At 39.5% G+C, this 25,031-nt stretch overlaps 1 protein-coding gene across 1 annotated transcript; it reads right to left on the bottom strand.

The window, feature by feature from the left end:
- Positions 1-9,901: 9,901 nt before the first annotated feature.
- Positions 9,902-24,502, bottom strand: onecut3b (one cut homeobox 3b). Its single transcript, XM_032564784.1, has 3 exons — positions 23,416-24,502; positions 17,035-17,037; positions 9,902-11,232 (listed from the first exon to the last, which is right to left on the bottom strand). Exons 1-3 carry the CDS (start codon positions 24,494-24,496, stop codon positions 10,865-10,867), a joined length of 1,452 nt encoding a protein of 483 aa, XP_032420675.1. The 5' UTR covers positions 24,497-24,502; the 3' UTR covers positions 9,902-10,864.
- Between the last annotated feature and the right edge of the window lie 529 nt (positions 24,503-25,031).

Raw genomic sequence — 25,031 nt, 5'->3', positions numbered from 1 at the left:
AATCCAACTGAGGCGAGGGGAGATGAGTCATGATGCATTCACGGATATTCAAACAGAGGGTGCATCTTGAAGGAGAAACAAGTGTTTACTTGGGATGATTGTACTTTTACACATATCTTGTCACAAACAAATGATCTGCTCTGATGTACAAGCTGTAGATAGAGCGATTGATATTCCAGGCAGGTGGTTGGGACTGATCAATTCTGTATGGGGATAAGATTATTCATGGCATACATTTATTGATTTTTATTCAATATTGTCACTCTCTTAAAGATCCTGAGGGGGTTTGCACAAGGCGTGCAGAGCTCATGTAGATGTGGCCGGCACTTGTTCCCAGGTTTGCACTTTGATGAAGAGTTTTTTTGTCTTCTAAGAGCGAGAAAGTGCCAGATTTCTGCTTGTTTTATAGCAAGTCTGAGTCAACTCTTCAATTTTCCCCACATTTTAGATGAACCTATTACACGTTTAACTTTGTATCTGCACCAGATCTCTATTGCACAAGATAGCAAATACTTGAAAACACATTTAATTCATTCCCTCACTTTGTTTTTTGACTCTCTGGCCTTTTCTCTTTATAGCACCAGCCTCTTTAAGAATGTGTTTATTTTCTCTCTTTTTCAGATAATTGCCATAATGCGTTTGTATTTTTGTCAAACACAGTTGTTTCTAACTCATAAACCTAGGAATGAGTGCCTGGGACTTAATATGCCTTTCAAACGCATTCATACCTTTTAACTTTTTCACATTCTTTTTAGTTACGACCACAAACTTCAGTGTGTTTTCAATAGGATTTTCTATGATAGACTAACACAAAACAACACATTATGGTTACGTTGAATGAAATTATAGAAATATTTTTAGAAATACAAATCTGAAAATGTGGGAAAAGGTTACACTCTGTCCCTCAGTCAGTACTTTTTAGCACCACATGTTGCTACCTTTAAGGCTACAAATGTTTTGAGGTATTTCTCTACCAGCTTTGTACATCTAGAGATTGAGGGTGTTTCTTTTCTTTATTTTCAACATAAGTCACCTAAAGTGATAAATCAAATAAAATCCACTAAAGTTTGTGGTTGTAAGATGACTAATGTGAAAAAGGATCAATGGTAATCTCTAGAAATTAGTTTGAATTGTCTAATTAAATAGTGCATGGTGATCAGTCACAACTAGAGATGAATGACAAATTAAGCTGACTGTTATACATGAAGTACCAAATTTAGTCTCTGATCCTCTTTAGCTACATCACCATCTGTCTGTACATTTTTAAAAGGCACTTTTTTTTATGCCAGAATAATTTGATCCTTGGATGACAGGAACATAACGTGTAAATATTAGCTCTATTAGCCATATCATGTCATCAAATCTGTAGACTTCCTTGCCATGTCTGACAGAGGAAAATGACTGTTGAACTGTAAATAGTGTAGGTATAGTAACATAGGATTTAACTGCTGCTTCTCTCCTCCAGGGATCACCCAGGTTTTGCTCAGTCCCATGGCTGTTTGGTCTCAAAGGGAAGGGTAATAATGTACTATGTCTATAAAGAACATATGGTTTCTTTTTTATTTCAGTGTATGTTTTATATACTGTTTGTCTTGTAAATTAACTCCTCTTTCGTCATAAAAGCATGATGTGACTAACTGGATCCCATGTTTCTTTTTTTGTAATCCAAACTCAAAATATGATTGTTTTTTTTTTTTTAATAATCTGACTTGGATTATTTTGCTAACTCAGTCCTGATGTATACATATAACTATATAAGAATAAGAAACTGGAGAAAATGAGTAAAGGTCATTAGCTGAAAAGGTCGATAACATCTTAAGTGACCAAACTCCTTCTCTGGTGTGAACTAAAGTCACTAAGATAAATTAAATTAACACTATTATACTGTACAGCAACTTCATTTTACTATCTTCTCATTTTCTATTTTATTCTGTTCAGCTCGTTAAATGTTTCTATGAAGGATGATGATTATCTTCTCTAATACGACAAAGTCTGTCAAAAAATCCTGTCTCATATCATTTATATTTAAGAAACTTGGATCTTGATGATCCTATGAAGTTCTGGAGAAGTTTTCTGGGGACTGATATTACAAAAATACAACCTTTTGGAAGGTGTGTGTCTCATTTACATCTGGTGTAAAACTATCACAACATATCAGCTAAATAACATTACACAAGCAGCTAAACATGATGGATGTAGTACAATGCATTAGTGCTAATTTGCAGCTGCTAGACCTGAACGACTACCAAAACATCATGAAGGACAATGTTCAGCTATCGGTTCAAATCCTTAAGTGGACTTGAGTTATGCATCAGCACCGTAATCCATACAACACCAGAGCATCTGTCTGTAAACTCAGTTTCTAAATTATTCAAGCAAACAAGGAATAAATACCTAAATAAAGCTTTCAGACTAGCCTTGTCAACTATGGACTTAAACATGACTGAGATAGAAAAATAAATGGTAATCTTTGTTTTCATCTACCTGTAATACAATCATAAAGACTTTCAGAAAGTCTCAACTTTATTAATGGGTTACCCGTGTAGGCATAAAGGGGTTTTTTATATTGAGCTGTCATTATTCTCAGATTGATCTTCCCAAGGAGGCGTGGTGAATTTAAAAATTGTTAAACTGGGATTGTTTTCTAAATCTTTTATTGAACTTGGATGCATTTATATTGCAAAACCATTTAGAGGACATAATAAGAAGAAAACAAATTCTTTCAAAAGGAAAACGTTTTAAGCTTATCAATATGCGTCGATACCACTAGGTGGCAGCAAAGCTCCACAGTAAGAATTTGTGAAAGGAAAAATGAAAAGCCGAATGGCCAATTGCTTATTTTTTTTATTTGTTTTGGTCAAAACACATCATTTTCATCCACACTGGTTTTCACTCGCTGCACCATTTCTTCAAGTCATAACTCAGCTGTTTAATCTCAGGCTGATTACAGGTTCAACGCGACCGGCAGACTCTCTGCATCGCTAAGATAAGCAGCAGAAGAAAGGCTCTCTGCATCATGGCTCCAAGTATTATAGTGCGTATGCACATGCTTCCAGGCATTTGATCAACATCTTCGATTAGATGTCCACTTAACAAGGCGGTTCCCCACCACTATGCCTCGTAGCTGAGGGACGGCCCTGAATGCCCCGGACCCCTACGTAAAGGTCACTCTGCAGAGGTTAAAGGTGATCCCACACACACATTCACAGACATATATATAAATATATACATAATCTGAGAACTGTTCTCCTCTCATCCTGTCCACTCAGGTTCATCTCCATTACTCTTATTTCTCTCTCTCCCTTCGTCTTTTTTTTTTTGTCTCTCTTCCATTTGAAACTGATTGTCTCTACTATCACAAAGACACTTGGTTCCGATTGATTGGTCGGTTGGTAAGCGATGAGGGAGAAAACGTTGACACTGAGCTCAGAAGGAGAAAGCAAATGACACCTCCTTTGTGATTGTGTTTCCTTCAATACCTCTTTGTGCAACAAAAGCACAATGAGGAAATTCACACGAGTTCAAAACAACCAAAACGCTGACACAAATTCATGTTCGCACCTGAAACGAAGAAATGTGCAAACACGTACACGCAAACAGGAAGGAAAGTCACAGATATAGAACCTGAAACACAAACATAAATACATGTATTTTATACAAATACACAAACGAGACAGAGGACTAACAAAGATTATCAAATGCAGCTATTGGGTTCCTCCAACCCCCCGGTTTTTCTCCCTTATGTCTGCCTGAACAGAGTTTATTCTGATTATTATACACAACTAAAATTCATGCAAAAAAAATAAAATAGAATACAGTGTTTTAGTAAATAGGAATATTATCTAAAAATTAATTTTAGTAATTCAGTACAAAATTAATGTTTTTCACATAGATTCATTACACACACTGAGGTGGACTGGAGACCAATCCAGGGTTTACTTCGCGTCTCACTTTGCGTCTGTCGTAAAAAGGCACCAAACCCAAACCCCAGTATCCTGTGTACAAACATACACAGTTCTAAACAATGGATGAATTATTACACACAGAGTGACATATTTAAATAGTTAGTCTTTGTTCATTTTGTTAATTATGGCTTATTGCCATTACAAAACCCCAAATTGGTTTTCATTTAGAAAATTACAAGAGACAGATAAAAACACAGAAATTTCTACCAATTGGAAATTACTCCAGTGAACTACTGTACAGTATATGCAGTCAGTACTTTGGGGCTTCTTTTGCATGGTCTGCATCATCAATCCATTCAGGTATGGAGGTTAGCCATGGAGATGTGGTTCTGCTAAGATAAAATCATATAGATCAGCATTAGTAGATGATGTCTGGTTCAGAAGTGGCTTACCAGAAGAAATGTAACAGTCGTGGCTCTTGTCCTGGATACGTCTGTGTGAGGTGGTTCTTGATGCACGGACTCCAGCTGCAGGTCACGTTTTGTAAATCTCCTCAAAACTCTTAAAGGAGTTTTGTTTCACTCAATCATTTTCTGACTACAGTCATCGCTGTTGCTTGAGCCAAAGTTTTTTCTTCCACTCAACTTTTATAATCTACTTGTGGATACAGCACTCTGTTAACAATCAGCTTCTTTAACCACCAATTACTCTCTGCTGGACATCTATTGAGACTCCAGTTTTCCAAATAAACATGCAGACCACGATATAACATATCTGTAGTGAGAATCCACTTTTCATTTGTTGAGTGTACTATTCTTACGTTCTCATGTTTTCATTAACTGTAAGTAATAATCATCAAATTTAACAGAAACATATACAGTACAGACCAAAAGATTGGACACAACTGTGTGTCCAAACTTTTGGTCTGTACTCAATACAGACCAAAAGTTTGGACACACTTTCTAATTGAATTCAATGAGAAGGTGTGTCCCAACTTTTGGTCTGTACTGTAACTCTGTGTGTAATGAATCTATGTCATCAACTTTCCAATTATATTTACATGTTTTGATATGCTGCTACCCTCCCCTAACGACAGAGGTTATTTTTGATTCGTCTTATTTTATTTTTTTAATTTAGGGATCATTTTGGAACACACTGGATGCAATCTTCAAACAAAAATTAGGGCAAAAACTGATGCAAACAAAGGTTATTTTGTAATTCATGTATTGTGTCTGCTTTCCCTTTTTGGTTTAATAATTCCTGTTTTTCTTGTCGTATACAAATGTGTTACACAAGTTATTCTCTCTAGGTCTTATTTTTTATAATAAAAGACAACAGTGCAAATCTACAAACAATAAATAAATTCAAACACATCAAATCATGTAGCTGCTTGTATTTCACACACTACAAAGTTGATACGTAAAAAAAAAACGAGAACAACCATTTTCCTGTGACTTTAATGTCACATTTGTTGCTAAACACTGTTTGTATTGTTTCACTACATGAACCTTTACAATAAAGATTTGAGGTATATCGAGATGAATTGTCAACACATGCCTGCCTTGTTGTAAAGCTACCCTGGTGGGAGGAACCAGCGAGGAGGATTCAGATGGGCAGCGAGCTTGACCGGTGGGTTTGAGTGGAAAAATTAAATTCCCTAATGAGACAGGAAAGTGGGTGGAAAATACTTTTGAAAGGTGGAATACACACACACACACACACACGCCCACGCACACCCCGACTATGAAGAACACAATGTTTAGCCAGAATGTGTGTTGGGGAAGTGCTGCATGTTTTAACTGAGGTAAAACAAATTTAGTGATGTTAAAAACACACATCCAAAAACCCATTTTCTATACACTCTTATCCCTAATGGAGTCGGGAGGAGTGCTGGTGCCGATCTCCAGCGAACGTTTCAGGCGAGAGGCGGCGAACATCCTGGACAGGTCGGCAGTCTGTCACCGAGCGACACCATAAAGCCATTTAATGTAATAAATCCACATTTAAAGTGGCCAAGCAAACTTTGAATTTGTGTAGAATATGTTGACAAATGTGAAATTTGTAAGTCAGAAAACCTTCTTGAATTTCTATCATAATTTGGAGCCTATTTAATAATTTCTGCTATCTGAGCAGGGAAAAGCAACATTGAACTTAGAATCTCCTTTGGTCTGAATAATTGACATGTCGGACTGGGCTCAGGAAGGCTTAATAAGAAGTAATCAACCAGACCACTGTGGTGACTGCTGGTGTTTTTCATGAGCGTAAAGTTTACCAGGTAAGAAAACGATTTCTTTTACAGGATCTTTTGCTTTTTTTGTGTCCTCTGTCATTACAAAACCTCAGCAGATCACAGTAAATCAATAACGGCTCTCGCCAATCGATTCTGCATGTTCAGGCGTGATCATCAGCTTCAGCTGCTGCCTTTTGTCTTAGTTCCTGAGACAAATGAACAGGAGCATCTGACAACTACAGCCTGGTTGTGTATCAGTGTTTTAGCTTCCTTTCCATCCCCCACACAAGAACCATGTAGTCATTTTTTACTCTTTTCTTTTTTCTTTTTTTTTTTACATATTTTCCAATTTTCCATGAAGAATCTACCTTTGCTGAGTTTGTAAGCCTGTGGACAACTGAGAAGCAGCTTATGCAATGTGACATTTACATTTAAACACTGTGACATAATAGAAATGATATTCGTGCAGAACATATTCTCTTATAAACTTAATTTAATTGTCAGCACCCTGGGTTACTGTAAAGCAAGTTTGCAAAACTAGTCAATGGGAGTCAGAAGGACTCCCATTTATCACCGTATGAGTTTCACCCCAACTGAAATGCTGCTTAGTGCTTCACACAGCCTTGGGACGGATCTGGTGGTTCCTCCTTTAGATGGTGTGTGTACCCCAGTTATTTTAGAAATCTTTCAAATTATGTTTGAGAGAAAGATTAGAGCAGTGTAACCCTCTGGTTGAAGGAACAAGGCACTCAACTCTTCCCACATAAACAACTGCTCTGTGGGATCTCTACACCACATTGGGGTTTTTTGCATGCAGGGGTGTGCGCGCGTGTGTGTGTGTGTGTGCGTGTTTTTGTGAGTCCATGATCATTACACACACAGTGGGCTTGATGCATCTTTGGTATCGGCGACTGTGTCACAGTCTACCTGATTCTGCCACAAAGCCACGCACAGAAATGTTTCAATTCCTCCGTCTCTTTGCCTCGGGTGTGAACTACAAACGGTTTGTTTGTGGAGCTAATAAGCTCCACAAACAAACCGTTAGGAAACCATGAGGCCATGTAGGAATATAATCTAATTATTTCTTTCAGTCATCAGATGCTGGTGCCTCCACTGCCTTGCCCTTTTTCCTCCTCTCTGTACCTCCACTCTTTTATGATTATCTCCCGCTTGAAGATGCTACACAAGTGGCTTTGCCCACAAAAGAAAATGTAAAAAGACACATAAAAAAAAATAAGCCAAAGAACACCAACAGCAGAGGAATGCAGTGACAGTCCAGTTCAAAGAGGATTAGAGATCAAGGAAGAGGTCCTTCACATCCAGATAGTCCACAGATATTCACAAATATGCACAGTCTTTTCCCTTGTGATATCGCTTCCTTGTCTGCATAGCATCAGTTTATGACATGATGATTTGTCTTTTTTTCTCCTAATCTAAAAGTTGTTTTTTTTTTTCGTTTTTTTTACATTTCGTCAAGAAGGTGCATCTTTACATATAGTTTCAGCACAACATAGCACAATAGTCACAAGAGAGAAACCATGTGTCTATGGTACTAATTTTACCCGCATCAGTAGTTGAGGAGGAGGGGGAAATGTAAGAAAGACACGTCGAAGTTGGGAGGAGTCGAAGGAGAGTAGATAAATAGAGAATAGGTAACACAGGGAGAAGGATGAAATCAAAAGATTATTTACAGTGTTTCATGTTCCATGTTTTTCTGAGGTATGGAGCGGGCAACGGGCCCGTAATAGTGCTCACAAATCGAAGGTTGTAATGACACAGAGCAGACAGGACGGGGCGTGCGCAACGAAGGAGCAGAGCTGCATCTGTTCTCTGATTATCATGAAAGAGGCAAACATCATTGGCACTCTGAATCCTGTATTTTGACATTTGACCTCTGTGTTTGGCCACTAGAACAGAGCTGACCCGTCCTCCGTCCCACCTGCACCCCACTGCACACAGGGATGAAACCTTTTTTTTTTTTTTAATCTTTTGGTTAAGTGTGTGGAGTGCCGTCCCCTCTTTGATTGTTCTCCTTTTGGTAACCTGAATATAACCTCTCATATGGCAGCGTAGCCACACAATGAGCACTTGGAAGCAAACATTCAAATAGTATCAAAGGGTGTGTTGGTAAGAGTAATAATAATATAGATCCATCATATAAGTGTGTGTGGAATTTACACTGTAGGGTCAAAATGGTTTCTGTGGATGGAGATATCCATCTATCTTAAAATGGACAGCAGGTGGCACTGTTACTTCTGTGTAGATCAAATTAGGTCTATGCAGGGAAATTACAGCTCCTGTCCCATAAAATTCTTGTGGACATTTTACACTGGTACCACCATGACACACACACGTTAATATGTTGGTCAAAGTGCCTAGACGAACAGTTTTACACTGAAAAACAAACGTCTCTGGCAATACGTGTTTCTAAGGTAAAGATACAGTACCTTGCAAAGTATTATTCCCCCTTGAAATTTTCCACATTTGATCATTTTAAAATTAATTTTTTTATTAATTTTATTTGGGTTTAATGTTATATTGTTATGTAATAGACCAACACAAAGCGTTTAAGTAAGTAATCTGTCTGCTTGACAATCAGGACACAAATCTGGCCTTTCTGGAGGTGTAGCAGATACAAGGCTATTGTTGATAGAGGCTTATATAAATTTAGGTTTAAAATTGTTTAAATTCACAGAAACTAGTTGGCCTACATGGAGAAATGCTCTGTATGGAAGACATCTTCCAAAATATGGCTGCAGGCTGCATCATGCTGTGTGTATTCTTCTCTTTAGCAGTGACGGGAAAGCTGATTGGAGTTGATGGAAAAGTAAATGGAGCTGAATGCAGGGAAATCAAGAAAACCTGACAGGGGCTGCAAGTGACTTGAAACTGAGGAAGAGGTTATAAACAACTGTAGCCTTATTTAAAGAGTTATAATGGAATGGTTTGGATGCATATTTCTGTGTTAAAATGGACCAGTCAAAGTCCAGATTGAAATCCAAATGAGAGTCTTTTGCAAGATTTCACATATGCGCTGCAGTATTCTTTCTGTGCTTTTGCAATTTGCAAAGAATAATAGACAAACTTTGCTGATTCTACATGTGTAAAGCTTGCAGAGATGTATCAAAAAGATTATCTGCTTTAATTGCAGTGATAGGTTCCTTTAAAGAGTATTGATTAAGGAATCCTGAATACAAATGCAAGTTGCACTTTTCAGATTTTCTGTGAACAATCTTTAAGTCCTTAAATAATTTTCCTATCAATTCACAATTATGCACTACTTTTTGTTGGTCTACCATATACATTTACAACGACATCCATTGAAGTTTGTGACATCAATATGAGAAACTGTGGAAAGGTTTAAAGGCTGTGAATAGTTTGGCAAGGTGCAGTGGATCCCTTCCATAGTCTCACAATGTCCAAATTATTCAAAATTGATGCACAGAGAACTTGAACATGTCAGAGAATTATTAACATGACTGCATCACATCTAGTTTTGAATTTCAGGCAAATGATTGAATACAAAGGCTGAATTTCATTTCATCCCTTCTCCCTCATTCCTCACCCTTAAACTTATTCCAATAAGTACGGCCTTCCAATGGTTTATGCGAATTGGGGGAGAACAAAGTGACATTTTTCAATGACAAATTTGGAAATGGAGTAGAAACTGTTCTTCCAAATCCACTCTAAACATTCAGTTAACATAAGTTTAATGGCACAGTAACCAACCGTACCATTAAACTGTGTTAATGGGACAGTAAAGATACTGAAGGGTGTTTTTCATCGTTTGAAAAACTTCAAATTGTGGCCAAGTTGAAGTTTATATATATATATATAAATATATATATATATATTATGTCACTGTCAATTGTTGTTAAAAGCTAATACAACACAATATTCCAGAGCTTATATTTGACAGTAGCAACAATTAAAATGTCTAACTTGCTGATTGTTTCTTCTCAACATAAGCTACTGTTTTTCCCCCAAAAAACAACAAATCGTTTTAAATGTCTTTGTTTGACATTAACTGTCACTGTGATGACTAGTTTGCTGTAGTTACTTTCCCTTACTGAAAAGTACATTTACTGAAAAATTCAATTGCACTAAAATATACTTGAAGTCACAATAACCATAAGTGTGCTCCAAGTGTGTCTGACGTGTGCTCAGAACAAAGATGTTTCATCAAAATAGATACTTTTTGTTTGTAGATTCATAATACTTAATTATTTTCATACATCATTAATATATTAGATTTACTTTTCACTTGGAATCAGTGGGGACTGATGATGTATCAGCAGTGTCTTATTTCACAATGAGATTTGTTGACCACTACCTACATTGGGTGGTGGAAGAGGGGGAGGGACAACCTTTGGAAATGTGATTCAGCCAAAGTCTTCCATGATGGAGGATGTATTCCCCTCCCATTGTACGACTTAAACACAAAACTACACTTTTGTGCAGCTACATTTTGTTTGGTTTTGATGTGGAAAAGCTACATATTCTTTGGTTCGAGGGCACTAGTTTTAAAATGCAAGTTAGAATGATAAAACTTTAAGTTAAACACATAGAAGTGAAAGTATCTGATTCATCTGTTCCAGTGCAGAAGAGCTAATGAGATCAGATAGGAGTGCTGCACACTCAGCTACTGTGCAGTATAGCAGTTTTTAAACACTGTTTGGCTTATAAAAAGAAGAAAAAAAAATCAGTTCAACCATGCGTCCTGCAGCCGTCAGGCTTTGGGGAACGTATTTGCAGACGAGGTGCCCGGTTGGATCGGGGACGCGCTGTTGGTGCCGCCGCCGCTGCTGTTTCCGTGGGGAGTGTGAACATGGCCGTGGCTGTGCGCGCCATGACAGTGCTCCTCTGCGTCCCAGCGCTCCGGACAGCGGCGACGTGAGTTCATGAAGAAGTTGGAGACGGTGGAGAGCTCCAGGCCCAGCTGCTGAGAGATGGTGAGCTGCATCTCCTTGGAGGGGCGGCGGTTCTCTCGGAAGATGGCCACAAGGGTGCGACGCTGCAGGTCTGTGAAGACCAGCCGCTGCTTCTTTGGCACCTGGCTGCGCTCCCGTCCCCGGTCCTCCTCCTTGCGCTTACATGCTGTTTATAGAAAGAGAAGGACGGCATTAAAAAAACAAAAGACATGGCTAAATACAATGATAGGTTTGCAGCGGAGCACAGAAAATAAGTGAAATCAAAAAGCGTAAAAGTACTGGTGAAAAGGTAAAGGTAATTTTATTTATATAGCACATTTTCAGCAACAAGGCAGTACACAGTGCTTTACAGGATTTTAGAGGAAATACAAACAAAATAACAAACCAAAAGAAAGAGCAAAAGAAGAAAAAGCTAATAATGTCGATCCACAGTAAATAAACTAGATGAAGTACTTTTGCGGAACTGAACAAATTACAGAAATGTAAAGTCTACACTTTATAATACAGCCCATATTTTCTCACAATTTAGAGCACGTGTCAAAACTCAAGACCCGCGGGCCAAATCTGGCACACTATGACCCCTTATGTGGCCTCTATATCCTATACTCAATAATCAAAATAATCAAATTCCAGCTCTGTGTAGAAGTGACATGTTTTATTACCATTTGTACCTAAATTAATCAGCTCAAAAAATTATTTAAGCACATTTAATTATTGATTTAAAAATTGTATGTGTAACCAAAAATAATTGAAAATGTTCTGGCGGTTCTGAGTGGCAGCTTTGGTGCAAGTAAAGCCAAAGTGTGTTAATATTTTGTGTCACATGGCTTATCACACTATTATTAAAAAATATGGATATTGGAACGGAAATGATCAATTGCATTTGGTTAGTAAATATACATTACACATAATTGATTCAAATACATTGAGTTACAAAAACAATAATTGAACTAATTAAACTAAAGATATTACTTAAAGATATTAGATAACCTTGAGTGGGTCAAACTCAAATACCCTGTATTTGATCAATGGTAATGTTTCATTTACACAGCCACAGAAAAAATATATCGAATTGATTAAATTTATTTCAATTGCATAAACACACACGTGTTTGATGGAAACTTTGTGGTCCATTTCCTGAAGCTTACCACATAGTTTCCTGGAACTTTTACAGAACGTACTGATTATTTCCTCATAGTGGTTATTTTCTAATCACCTCTAAGTTACAGAAAATACCTGATGAGTTTTTAGGAAAGTATGCCACTATAAGTTACCTTATAATGCATCCCTAAAAGTAGTGATTAAGTTCTGGAATCAATAATTACTAAGTTCTATAATCGTTCAATTAAAGTACACGGTAGGTTCTGAAACGTGACCTCTCAGTTCTGGGAAAGTATTAGCTGGAAAGTTTGATATGTGGTATGTATTCTGCCCTAGCTCCGTTCACAAGTACTATGAAATATAAATTACTTAAGTCAAAATTGTTGAACTCCTGCACAGTGACTGCAAACTATAAAAGATTGTTATAACACCAAACTAAGTTAAATCTCACTCAAACCAGCGATGTTGATACATTACAGTAATGTTTGTCACTAAAGGTGCTAACTGATTTTATACCTACCAGGATACATTTCATTCTTTGGCCAAATTTAACTTTAGCCTTTAAAAATAAATGGTTATATGCCGTGAATGCATTTAATTTACTCACTTATACTCAAAATATTTGTCATATGTTGCTTGTATTTATGATACATTATTTTTAAAATTAGACTTTTTTTTCTAATTCTACTAATTGAACTAAAACAGTAATGAAAGACACTTTGGGTAAATGTCTAGCTGTACATTGATTACATAATTCCAATGTTTCTAATTTCCTTATTTATCTCAAGCAGGGTATTAAAGGGAATTAAGTTCTACCTTCAAAATAAAGTTCACAAATGACCCTTCAACAGACAGTCTGACTCTGTCATGGGTTGTTTTTTCTTTTTGAGAAGGTCCGTTGAAAATATTGATCAGTATGTTGGATCACTATCTTCTATTAATAATGCATTTACTTTCTCTTCAATGCATCACTACGTATTTAGATGAAAGACTACAGGGTTTCAGTTCCTATCAAAATTTCTTCAGAAATGTTTTCTAGCTGTTAACATCATTAGTTATGCATGAACATTGCTTTAACACAACAACAAATTCCCCACAACTTTTCTACCAGATGTTGCAATAAATTAGCAATGAGCATTTTGGTCAGTTCCAGGCAACATCCACAGTTATTAAGGAAAACAGAAAACATTACTCTACAGACTTGTAAATGTAAGTCAAAAAACATTTACTTTCAGTAAATATTCTTGACCTACAGGTGTGAAACAACATTATTTTAGAGATAGGCTTATAGCCAGCCATCTATTTTCTACTAACTGCAGGATCGTGGGGATATCTCAACTGCTATGTGTTTTAAGAATTTATTTCTATTTGTTTTGATGATTGTGACTGAAAGTTCAATTCATGAGAAAATTTGAGTATTGCTTAACACCAAATAAAAGTATCTTTGCTATTGTATGATCGTGTTAAACACAATTGGCAAAAAAAATAGGAACGTTTAGTCATTCTGTGGACAGTTGCACCATCCGCAAGGAGGGTAAGTCGTGAATTTATGTATTTGTTAAAGGAACTGGTTTGTCACGGTATCCGGGCACAGTGATGTAAAGTTCAGTGGAAGAAAAAAGTGTGATTGAAATTGTGCCCACTAGGGAATTTGGGGGAAGCTTCACAAGAAACCCACTGTGGTTGGAATCAGTGCTTTAACTTTGCATTTCTTATGCTGAGTCACTTCTCAGCTATAGACACTATTTGAAGCGTCTAATTCTGTCTAGACGAGGAAAAGGACAAGACTGTTTCTTGTTTTCATTTAGAAAGCAAGAGAAAGACAGAATCTGTGTTAGTTGGGGAGAAAGTTTTCAGGCAGTGAAGATTTGGATTGTTTTCTAATGGTATTGCTACACTGTGTTTCACCATGCATCAGTGCAGCCATCTATCAGGAGATTAAAAAATACATTAATTGTATAATAATTCAGTGATAAATGATAGAATACACCAATTTCATTTTTTGAGTAGCGTGTAGCTTTAGGTTGAGAAACAGTTGCAGCAAATGTGATTTGCGCCACCAAAAATAAAGCAAACCTTCTCTTTCAGGAGAGAGGGTTATGGATTTGTCTGGAGTGTTTTGACCGCGCGTCGGTGTGACTGTGCGCGTGTGCGTCTTGCTGAAACCGGAGGAGCGTGATGTGAAATGCTGACAAAGAGAAGCCGAGAGCCGCGCTGCCTGGATGCACCGTCAGTAGTGCAGGGCTCGGCTCTGGCTGTGGAGACTGGAGGGAGTCTGTTCTGTTCTGCTGCCCTAAAAAGCTGCAATGATCGATTTTCCGCGGTTTTCTCCTGACCACGTGGTCCAGTAATCAGGGCTCCCTTCCCCACCCGATCGATCCGCATCGATCCGCGAGAGCGAGGTGCATGAAAGTGTGTTGGTGAGTGTGTGTGCGTGTGTGTGTGTACTTGTGTGCAAGTATTGGTGGGTGTGTGTGTGTTTGTGTTTGTAGGTGGGGTGGGGGGTGAGGCGCGTGCGTGGGCGCGCTTTTGTGACAGACAGATGAGAAGAAATTGTTTATCTGTGGAGGAACAAAGGATGTGAGGCGGGAAAAGAGTGGCAGCCATCCAGTCTGGGAGCCCTCACACGAGCCACTGGTTATTAAAATAATAATAATAATAATAATAATAATAATAATAATAATAATAATAATAATAATAATAATAATAATAATAATAATAATAAAATAGATATGAAATGTTCGCAGGAGATGAAGTTAAGACTGAGAGGATCAGGAAGGATCCCAGGTTTGGATGCCCGTGTGGACATGAGGAAAAGAGCAAAGGAGGAGAGGATTAAAGGGGAAAGAAGTGAGGTTGGCTGCAGTGTGGAGGTGGTGTATGCAAATGATTGATGACTTTAAAGCCGGTTAAGACAACGGCAGAAAACAGATTTGACTGTGAGACCGAGATCAATGTGAATGTGCACATGCATACCTCACCTGTGTGTGCGTGTGTGCGTGTGTGTGTGTGTGTGTGTGTTGGTGTTCCTGCCGTGTTACCACAAGCATAATTACAGAAATATTTCCCCTCAGCAGGAAGCAGCTACAGTAGCCTGCATGTTCCTCCGTATGCTAGAGCCTCCTACTTGACTGGTTTCCTCTGGTTGTTTTTCCTCGATTGTTTTAATTTGCCCCCAGATTGATAGCCCCCCATATTGATTGATCCTCACTTCAGAACCATTTCATGGAACATTTATTCAATTGGTTCAGGCCCGGCCGCGCCAGAATCTCCTCCAGGCTCTCCCTAAGTGCTGTCTCAACCCAAACTCAATACTCTCTAATGTAATGACTGAATTCTAGTGCTAATATAGTGATAATTTAATATGTAATGCCTGTTTGTGAAGAAATTGTGCTACAGGCCATTTTACAACGCCAACACCACTCTGGTTTTCCTCCATCAGCCAATGAGAGCAGCTCGGAGGCCTGTGGTGGGAGCAACCACTGCAGCCATGTTCATAACTAAGCTAAACTCGGGAATTAGCGCAAGATTGGGGGCTAGTCAGAGCATATTTCAGATAATCAATAGGGTTCATTTCAAATGAGACTCCTTCAGCCTCTGAGCAAGCAGTGTATGGGATCACAGGGCGGACGGGGGGCAGCTCATTACAGGGACCTCTCTTGAGACAGAACCAAACGGTTATAGGCTATCTTTAGCTGCCTTGTTACCAAATCAGCTACTTTGAAGAGACAAGAGGCAGTCTCATGTGGCTCTCGCTCATGTTCTCTCCTTTATAATGTCCAAGAGTCAACAATGCCAAAGATTTCAGGCAACAGCCACTTCAGTCTGATCACGAGCTCCTGCTGATCCACTCATCACTCAGCGTGCACCTAAGCAGCGAGACTTTATGGCTCAGTGTTATTGGCTTGTGGTGTTTTTGCTGTCTTTCAAGTGAGTCTGTGCTCATTCAGCTGCATCCCCCAAAACTGTGGAAAACTGTGTCTATAAACAACACGGAATTGTGGGTAGGAAGTGGAAGGTGAGAAGACGTTAACAAAGACACATTTACTGATTTCTGACTGTGATTGAAGAGTTATATTTGGGTTGGTCAAATGGGCTAATCAAACCTGGACATCTTTGTTTATGCTAACTTTGAGTGGAGCCATATGGACTAAAAAAAAATCAAAATTTCAACATGGTTTTCTAGGCCAAATAAAGAAAAGAACTGAAGTTATATTTAACCACATTAGTGATTTAATCGACAATGGGTAAGCCGCAGGTTTACGGGACAACAACACGCATGGTCAAGCTTGGCCACCACCACCCCATCCCACGACCCAGTCAGTCTTAAATCGCAAGGTACCTAATTCCAACATAAATTAGATTAAGACAAGTTTCAGTGACTTACAACATTTAATGTAACTATCTAAGGTTTGGCTTTTGGTTTTGGTGTGCCATTCAAGATTGTAAGTGACGCCCATCTAAGTATATGAAAAAATTAGAGACAATTCTGCCTCCACTAACATGGATTAGGGAATATGACTATATTTTAATGCAGTTAGTTAGTTAGTTAGTTAGTTAGTTAGTTAGTTAGTTAGTTAGTTAGTTAGTTAGTTAGTTAGTTAGTTAGTTAGTTAGTTAGTTAGTTGTAATTAAATAAAACATTTATACTTTTAAGATATTTTATTATTGGTTATCAGACCTGCAATAAGGCTCAAGCCTTAATGTAAAATGTGTGTGCTGTGTCTTTTAAATAGTTTTAAAACTACAAATCAGACCCATGGATCCACATCTTTCAAGAGATGAAAGTGGCTGCTAAATAAGAAAAAACATTTTCTTGACAAAAGACGTACTTTCTGTGTTTAATCATACTCTGTTTCGGCGTAACCTGCTTGAAAGTATGCTAAAGAAAAATGTTCAGCTGTCAAAAATGTGACTGGTTTGATTTTCAGTGTCATAAAATGTCTGAAACTTGACAAAAAACAACAAATCCACATATTAAGGTGACACTTTACTGATGTGAAATTCTTATTTTACACCGATTTTACTCCTTTGAAATGATTACATGAGTGATAAAAATTGCTCAAGTAACTTAACTCCTCCCTGCGGATATAATAGTTAAAAAAACAGATTACACAGAGGAGAGAAACGTGATGGCATTTGTTTTGTTTTCCAGAAAGTAAAAAAAATGATTATGAACAATTTGAATCACTGTAGGAATGTGATGTGTGAAGACACTTTTCCAAGTTGACTTGTTTTTTAAAAAAAATGTGCAGAAATACAGATGGCAGGGACAATAAACAGAGATGAGAGCCAATAAGTGGAAGAGAGCCAAACTTTAAAGGCTATATTTATCCTCAAAAGCAGCAGCCTGAAGGAACAAAACTAATTATACTTATTGATGTATACATGTAGCATCAGTTTAGTATGTAGAGAAAGTGTGTGCTGTAAATGTGTGTGCGTGTTGGTGGGCCGTGTGGGGCAGACGGTGAACTAACCGCACCGTGCTGCTGCTAGTCGACGCCTGGACGGACGGATGAGATCGGGCTTTGTGTGCGGTGAGACGGGCCCTCTCCCGCCCTGGACGGACTACTGCGGGTGAGAAACAGTTTGGTGTCAATCACTCTCTGTCACACCCCCCCTCAGATATACGATTATTGATTGTATTGATCATGTGCATATGGGCCTATTCATTGATGGGAGTTAAAACGCCTCAGTGTCTGCTGTCCCCTCTCCCATCATATAACAGCGCACCGCACAACCGTGGATGCCACTCCCCCCCCCCCCCTCCTCCTCCACACCTTAAGCTCCGATCATTGATTAGAATTGGTTTATCTGTTAGCTGTCATGTATTTCTCGGTGAAAATCCCACGTTTCCCTGTTTAAACGAGTGATTGGCATCTTAGCAGCACATCAGGTATTGGCTTGCAGGTGGGTGGGGGTGGGAGTGGGGACTTTCCGTGGAGATTTGCGCGACTTGTTAACGACGACCCATACAGCCACTTTTAAATGTCACGCCTTAAAAATGTCTTATCAGATATAAAATCTTTTTTAAAAAGTAAAAATAGTTCTTTTCTAATTAAAAACGAAAGAAAAAAAAAAGCAAAACATGTCATTTAAATTGGAGTTCACCGTCCAGAAACATTTGGAAGGAGGTAATTTATACTAATTCTTTAGTAAAGCATGACTGACCTTGTTGACAATATAGACTATAAAGAGATTTTGTGTATTTTTTTTTTATATTACCTCCTTAAAATGATCCTGATATGTTTGCATCTAATATAAATTGAAGTTCGTGTTATTTTGAAAGCGGGAATAATCACTGGACGTGGGTATCTTTTTATATTATGTAAGAAAACTCCTTACTAACCCCAGACAAACATGTTCAAAATTTGACTTATTCATACCAGGCCCTCGTCCTTTCCAAACAAAAAAGAAAAAGAAAAGAGGAAAGCTGGAGTTTGTTTTTCTACCCATTTGATCGACTATAACAACTCTTTTTTTTTTTTTAAATCTACATTTAAATACAAGTTGTCGTGGTTATGTAGACGGATTTTTCACCCACTTTTCATAAAACTATTTCACCTCATTTGTACAAGAGAAATAATCGTCTTCCGCATGGCTGAAGATTTGCACTAATTTAGAGAGCAGTTCCGAAGACCCTGTGAAATACCTGGAAATACGCGGTCTGTCCGAGACTCCCTTTAACACTAAAATACCGTGCAAATAAAGTACGTAAATTATGATCTGCGATCTATTTTCAAGTATTGCGTATTTTCTCTTTCAATTTTTTATTGTCCGAATAAAAATGTGTTTTTTTGTTTTGTTTTGTTTTTTCATTTCAAACTGTTTGACTTCGTTCTCGTCAGGAATGCGTCCCTTTTACACAGGAAATTCACGCTCAATGCGCAACATCGACGCAGGTTTTTGGTTGAAGAACTGTACGCCTTAAAAGTTGCAATTCAAAGGTGCAGAACACACAAGATGGACCAAATTGCAGAAGTGTGAGATGAGAGGGAGCTGTCCGTTCAGCACCGCAAAGTGACATCTGTCAAGACTTTTATTTATAAGTCCAAGTTTGGAAATATTATAAGTTATAATTTTTTTTAAATTATTTAGACATATCACATTAAATACCCATGAAATTCTCTGGTCTGGCAGCCTGAGCAAGGAGAATTAAAATGCATTTCACTTTTTTTTTGTACATTATATAACCTGATTTTGGTGATAACCTACACCAATACATTTACACCCTTAAAATTCCATCATAGTTTTCTGACCCTAAATTATGTCATGACACAATAACAATTTTTTGTGCTAGCTTGCAAGCAGAGAAGTGAGAGAAATGCCTCTTTAAATATTTTTGTCTTGATAAATACATTAATACACAATACTTTAGTTGTGCAGTTTGTTTTCCCTAGGCAATCTAAATGTATTACATCTATATGTTATACACGTACTTGAATATACGTTGCTTTTTTTCTTTTTTCGCCAAGCTAAAGGATTCTGCTACATCCACTTTCTTTCAAACTTAGGGCCGACATATTTTACTCCGGTTTGTCGGACAGTGGATATGCAAAATCTCCGTTACAGAGTAAGATGACCAGAAAGCAGAAGTGAATTGAGGCTGGATGGCTGGTGCAGTGCCAGAGGAAAAAGAGGACGAGAAAAGGACGCAAGGAAAGGAAGGAAGGAAAGAGAGAAAGAATATGAGAGACCCGAGGAGAGTAGAAGAGAGAAAATCAATACCGATTCAGAGTGAGTCAGATAAGCCTGAACAATGTATAGTGCAGACACACTCTATAACCCAGTCACACACACGCGCACACACACATGCATGTGCATGTGGAGGAACTCACGCAGACACACAGAGAAGAGCATGCTCAGTAAAATGTGCTCTAGGCCTCCATAAAGATGCATTACAAACCCCATAAAGCATACCCACCTTTAAAATCAAATGACATCACAACCTTGGATTGTTCAGAGGATTCGCTGACACGAGCAGAAAGCGCTCATTACTAGGTGTCGATAGGTAGCGAGATGCTCTGATGCCCTTTGTCTACTGTAAGATTCTCTTTGGAAAAGATCCTTTTGTGATTGGTTAAAAAAACAAAACAAAAAAATCTTCCTTTGTGCTGTGAACCCCTGTCTGCTGCTTCATTCAGCAGTAGAAGTCCAGACCCTGCTGGCTGGTATCAAGCTTGTACTATTGATATTTCTCAGCATGTTTGGGTTGTAAACAGCGTTTTTTGAAAACCACTTACACACCCCGTTCTGTGATGTTTGGGAAGTAGGATTGGTGTGTGTGGTCCTCGGCTGTTAACCACAAATTTTACTTTGCTTACCAAGAAGATGCTGTTACAAGTGCTCACACCACCACTCTCCTGCCTCTCTCCCTCTCTTTCTCTTGCTTTCGTCTCCCTTATACTTATCAATTATTAAGGCTGGTATTGATCATTTCACTAGCCTGCCTCTATCTGACTGTTCACACAAAGCCCAAACCTGCCAGCCCTCTCTCAATCAATGGCATCTCCTGGCTCCTGCATGAGGCGTCTTCTTCTCCTTCTTCTTCTTTTTCCCATGTCAGTTTTGCTTTTCTCGCTTTTGGACTTAAGACATGTTGACTGAAGTTTTGTACATTCCAATTTTGTTCCATTTGGATTCCTCTGAAAAAAAAACCCACTTGCATCCATATTTCATAGCACAAGTACGTTTGATGGGCGATAAAAAGAGAGGGCAAAGATGCCTCTGCACATCGTTTGACTTGAAGAATTTATCCTCATTTTTTTGTCCTCCAGGTCAGTTTCCCAAGCCAAATGACCTGCCTGCCTGTTGCTGGGCTAAACAGAGAAAGATTAGTGATATTTTTTGTCATGTGCTGCAGAAAGGGTGAGCACTGGGGAGTGGGAGAGAAGGGGGTTGGGATAGGGAATGGGCCTTATTGATCTGCTATGTGCAAAGCCAGGCAAACACTGAAAGGACAGAGCAACACTATTAATGACACTCAAACCCTCAGCTACTAATCCTCATCTATCTATCTATCTATCTATCTATCTATCTATCTATCTATCTATCTATCTATCTATCTATCTATCTATCTATCTATCTATCTATCTATCTATCTATCTATCTATCTATCTATCTATCTATCTATCTATCTATCTATCTATCTATCTATCTATCTATCTCTCTATCTATCTATCTATCTATCCACTGTGTTAGTGTTAAGTTTACACAATTTCATGGGAAAACAGTGTGTGTTGCATATAAATTTTATCTGCCATAAGGGTTTCTTTAAAAAAAAAAAAAAAAGGTCTATATTCTCTGTTTTGTTGTTGTTGTTTATACTACTAGTCCATGTTACAGATTCCAACCCCAGTTTCAATCAATATTTCATCAGAACAGTCTGCACATACAGCATGAGGTTGGCTAGAAGTATAAATCTGGGGATGGTGTCGGCATTGGGATTGGATTTAGATTGTATTCCTCCTATTTGTGTCATAATAAAAAAAGAAGTGTAAAGATAAACAGAGACAGACAGACAGACAGACAGACAGACAGACAGACAGACAGACAGACAGACAGACAGACAGACAGACAGACAGACAGACAGACAGACAGACAGACAGACAGACAGACAGACAGACAGATAGATAGATAGATAGATAGATAGATTATTAATATGTTTCACCTCCTGTAACCTGGCTGCAACCCCAAACATTCCTATAGATATTAGTAGGATAATAGGATGAATAAAGCTAAAATCTTGTCCTAGCTTTTGGTTTTTATGTGCCACCCAAAGTTTATCAGTGGCCCCCATCTCGTACCGTTTGACCTCTTTCTGCTTGAGCCCCTTCTCACTATTGGTGACTTGAATCCACTCTGTCTGCATCAACTGCAACATGTCTTTCCCTAAGTTATATTTTAAAAAATTCTACAGAACGACTTGAATGGTAATCTACCTGGTCTTTTGCTCTAGTGTTTACTTTCCTACTATTTGAAAAGCAGGAGAGGACCGTGTGGTTATCTTTCAGTTGTGTTACGGGTATTGATCGGTGTGCCACATTTAAAAAGGAGAGTGGGAACTGGCGTATTGATCAGGCAACCCGGGGTCACCCCGCTTCTGCCGGCGCAACTTGTTGGCCCCTGTAGCCGAACTGCCGCTCGGTGGTGAGAAACAGGCGTCGTGGGAGTATATTCACTTCGACGTGATTGTGAATCATTTGGGATTAGATATTTTGATCAAAAATATAGATTAAATTTTACTTTACAACAGTGTGTCTAAATGTCGGTGTCCTCAAAGCTCTTACTGAAATATTAGGTTCAAAAGGAGTCAAAATTCTCATGTCTGTTTCTACATTAAATGAAGTTCTCTTCTATTTTTTCGCCCCTTTGCAAATTTCTTTCTCAAATTAGTCCCTTACCTACTTCCATTTCATGTCAGCAAACAAGCCTCTCCATGAGCTTTAAATCATTGCAAAAGTTCACTTTTTGTTGAACTCAGAAATTTGTATGCATTCGAGTCTGAATCAACGTTGAAAGATCTTAAATCTCGCATATAATTCAATATTACTGTGAAGAATTTACTGAAACCCTATAACACTTTTACCACCTAACTCTTAATTAGTTAGTATGATCAGATAATGAGTTCTGACCCAACAAGATCAGAACTTGTTGATCTTGTTGGAGATCAACAACTGTTAAAACGGGTATTCTGCTGTTAAAATTATTTTTATTCCAGTCGTCCCTACTCATATGATTTTTCTTGCAGCAGACTGAGTAAGTTATAGTAAGTAAGTTTAAATCCCCGGTTGTCAAAGGTTGTGCCAAACGTCCAAAAACAATAAAAGGACGAAATGACCAAACACTTTTTGGCAGGAGGAAGTCAGTAAGAAGCGTCTTTTGGCAAACCATTACGTATCCTTTACGTAGTTTAGTGGTTTCCTATTTTAGTAGAAAACCATTAAAATAACAAAAGTACCAAATGGAAAAGGGGCGAAACGTCGCGTGGCAAACTTCAAACCCCATAAGGAGGTCACAAATTGACCTTAACTACAAAGGCACGAAACGACAAAGGGGCGAAATGATCAGTGTATTTTTTCCCCCAGCTTCAAGCAATGAGCAGTGGAGCTGTCCGTGGTGCTGAGTCTTTTAGGACCCGTGAAACTCTTTTAAACAACCTGCGTGTATGTCTACAATGACGGTGTGATTGTCTGTTGTTTGAAACTGTTGAATGTGAAACATGGATGTTGTGAAATAATTGCCTCACCGGCCAGCCGCAGAGCAGACATCCGCTGAAACTCGGGCTCCTGCAGCCACTTCCACATCCTCCTGAACGTCTCCCGGCCCGACTTGAGCTTACTCCACGGTTTGGGGTTCCGCAGCAGGTCCGACAGGGTGCCCTGCGACCGGCTCAAGATCCGCTGGGCAAAAATAGCCTGCGGGATAGAGTAACGCTTCAACTCGGCCGTTATCCTTTGAGCCACCTCCTTCGTGTTGATTTCCTCCGCCTGTATGCCCGAACCTGACATTCCCTGGCCGGCAACGTGACCGTGCCTCTCCCGATCGGCCATCATCACAGCACCGTTCGCCTGGGAATGAAGGTGGCTGTGCGGGAGGTGGTGCATCCCATTGAGGTTGGAGATCAAGCCGTGGCCGTGTCCACCTAAACTTCTGGCCAGGTGCTCCTGGTCGCTTCGAGACAGCATGGAGGCGTGAGACTCGAACCCTGACACCGGCGACAGCATCTTGGTGTCGGTGGAGAGGTGCGTGTTGGGACCGTAGGCGGAGAGCGACTGCTGGGAGTTGTGCAGAGAACCGAGCCCGCCGGACAAGGGAGACAACGATCCATGACCCATGCCAGTGACGGACATCTCTTTTGGGTAGTGACTGTACAGGTTGCCCATGGACGTCAGCCCCCGGTGGTCCTCCCGCATCAGCGTGAAGCTCCCGCTGACGTTCCCGGCGGACAGTCGTTGGTGGGCGGCAGGGTGGTGGTGCGAGTGCGGGTGGTGAAACTTATCCGCCACGGTGGATATCGGAGGTAGATGCTGCAGAGGGGTCAGCGTGGTGTATGTGTTACTAAGGCTCATCCCGGTCTCACACATGCTGATGGACGAATGGAGGTGTCCCGACAAGGCGGACGGGTCCGTCCGGTAGTCCCCGCCGGACCCTTCGAGCAGTGAGGCCATGCCGGACACCATGCTCGGTCGCCCACCCGGAGCGTGCGAGACCAGGTTCCGGGGTGTGGAGCTCGGGGACGGAGACGGCCGAGCGTGCGGAGAGTTCATGAGGTCCCCTGGTTGGGAATGCGACGAGACGCTGTGCAAGTTGTCCATGGTGAGCTCCATGGCTGAAGGAGAGTATGTTCCCTTCTCCCACCCTCCCACCCACACCCCTCTGTCTTTCACTCCGGCCGTTCTCTCACTCGTGTGCTCTCTTGCCTTCTTTTCTTAGCCCGCCCGGAGAAATAAAATGATCAATCCATTTGAACGCAAATCCATTGATTGAAATTCACCGATCGACCCGGAGCTGCGAAGAGACCGGTTCTGTTCTGTACAGAACCGACGGGCTCTGTGTGCATTCATGTGCTTTGGAGCTCTCTTGGGCTGGATCTCATCTCTGGTCCGACAGCGCTCCCACTAAGAGCGCATCAGAGGAAAGGGTGCGCGTCTCCGTGGATTTATAACGTGGCGCGCGCACGAGCAGAGGCTCAAACTGCCTCACAGCGCCGGAGGAAGCTGCGAAACACAATTAAGTTTTCATCTTAGAGTCTGCGATATCAGAAGTGATCTTATTTTAAATATTAATATTATTAGAAATTAGATTTTTTTTTTTTAAATATTGTACACATCACTTTCACCATCAGGGCATATTCTGACGCGG

The sequence above is a fragment of the Xiphophorus hellerii genome, chromosome 6 (genome assembly GCF_003331165.1).
Source record: "Xiphophorus hellerii strain 12219 chromosome 6, Xiphophorus_hellerii-4.1, whole genome shotgun sequence".
NCBI lineage: Eukaryota > Metazoa > Chordata > Actinopteri > Cyprinodontiformes > Poeciliidae > Xiphophorus > Xiphophorus hellerii.
This window is presented reverse-complemented; position numbering and strand designations above follow the sequence as displayed.

Excerpts from the sequence above, each read along its gene's own strand:
- onecut3b (XM_032564784.1), bottom strand. The coding sequence starts at position 24,496 with ATGGAGCTCACCATGGACAACTTGCACAGCGTCTCGTCGCATTCCCAA.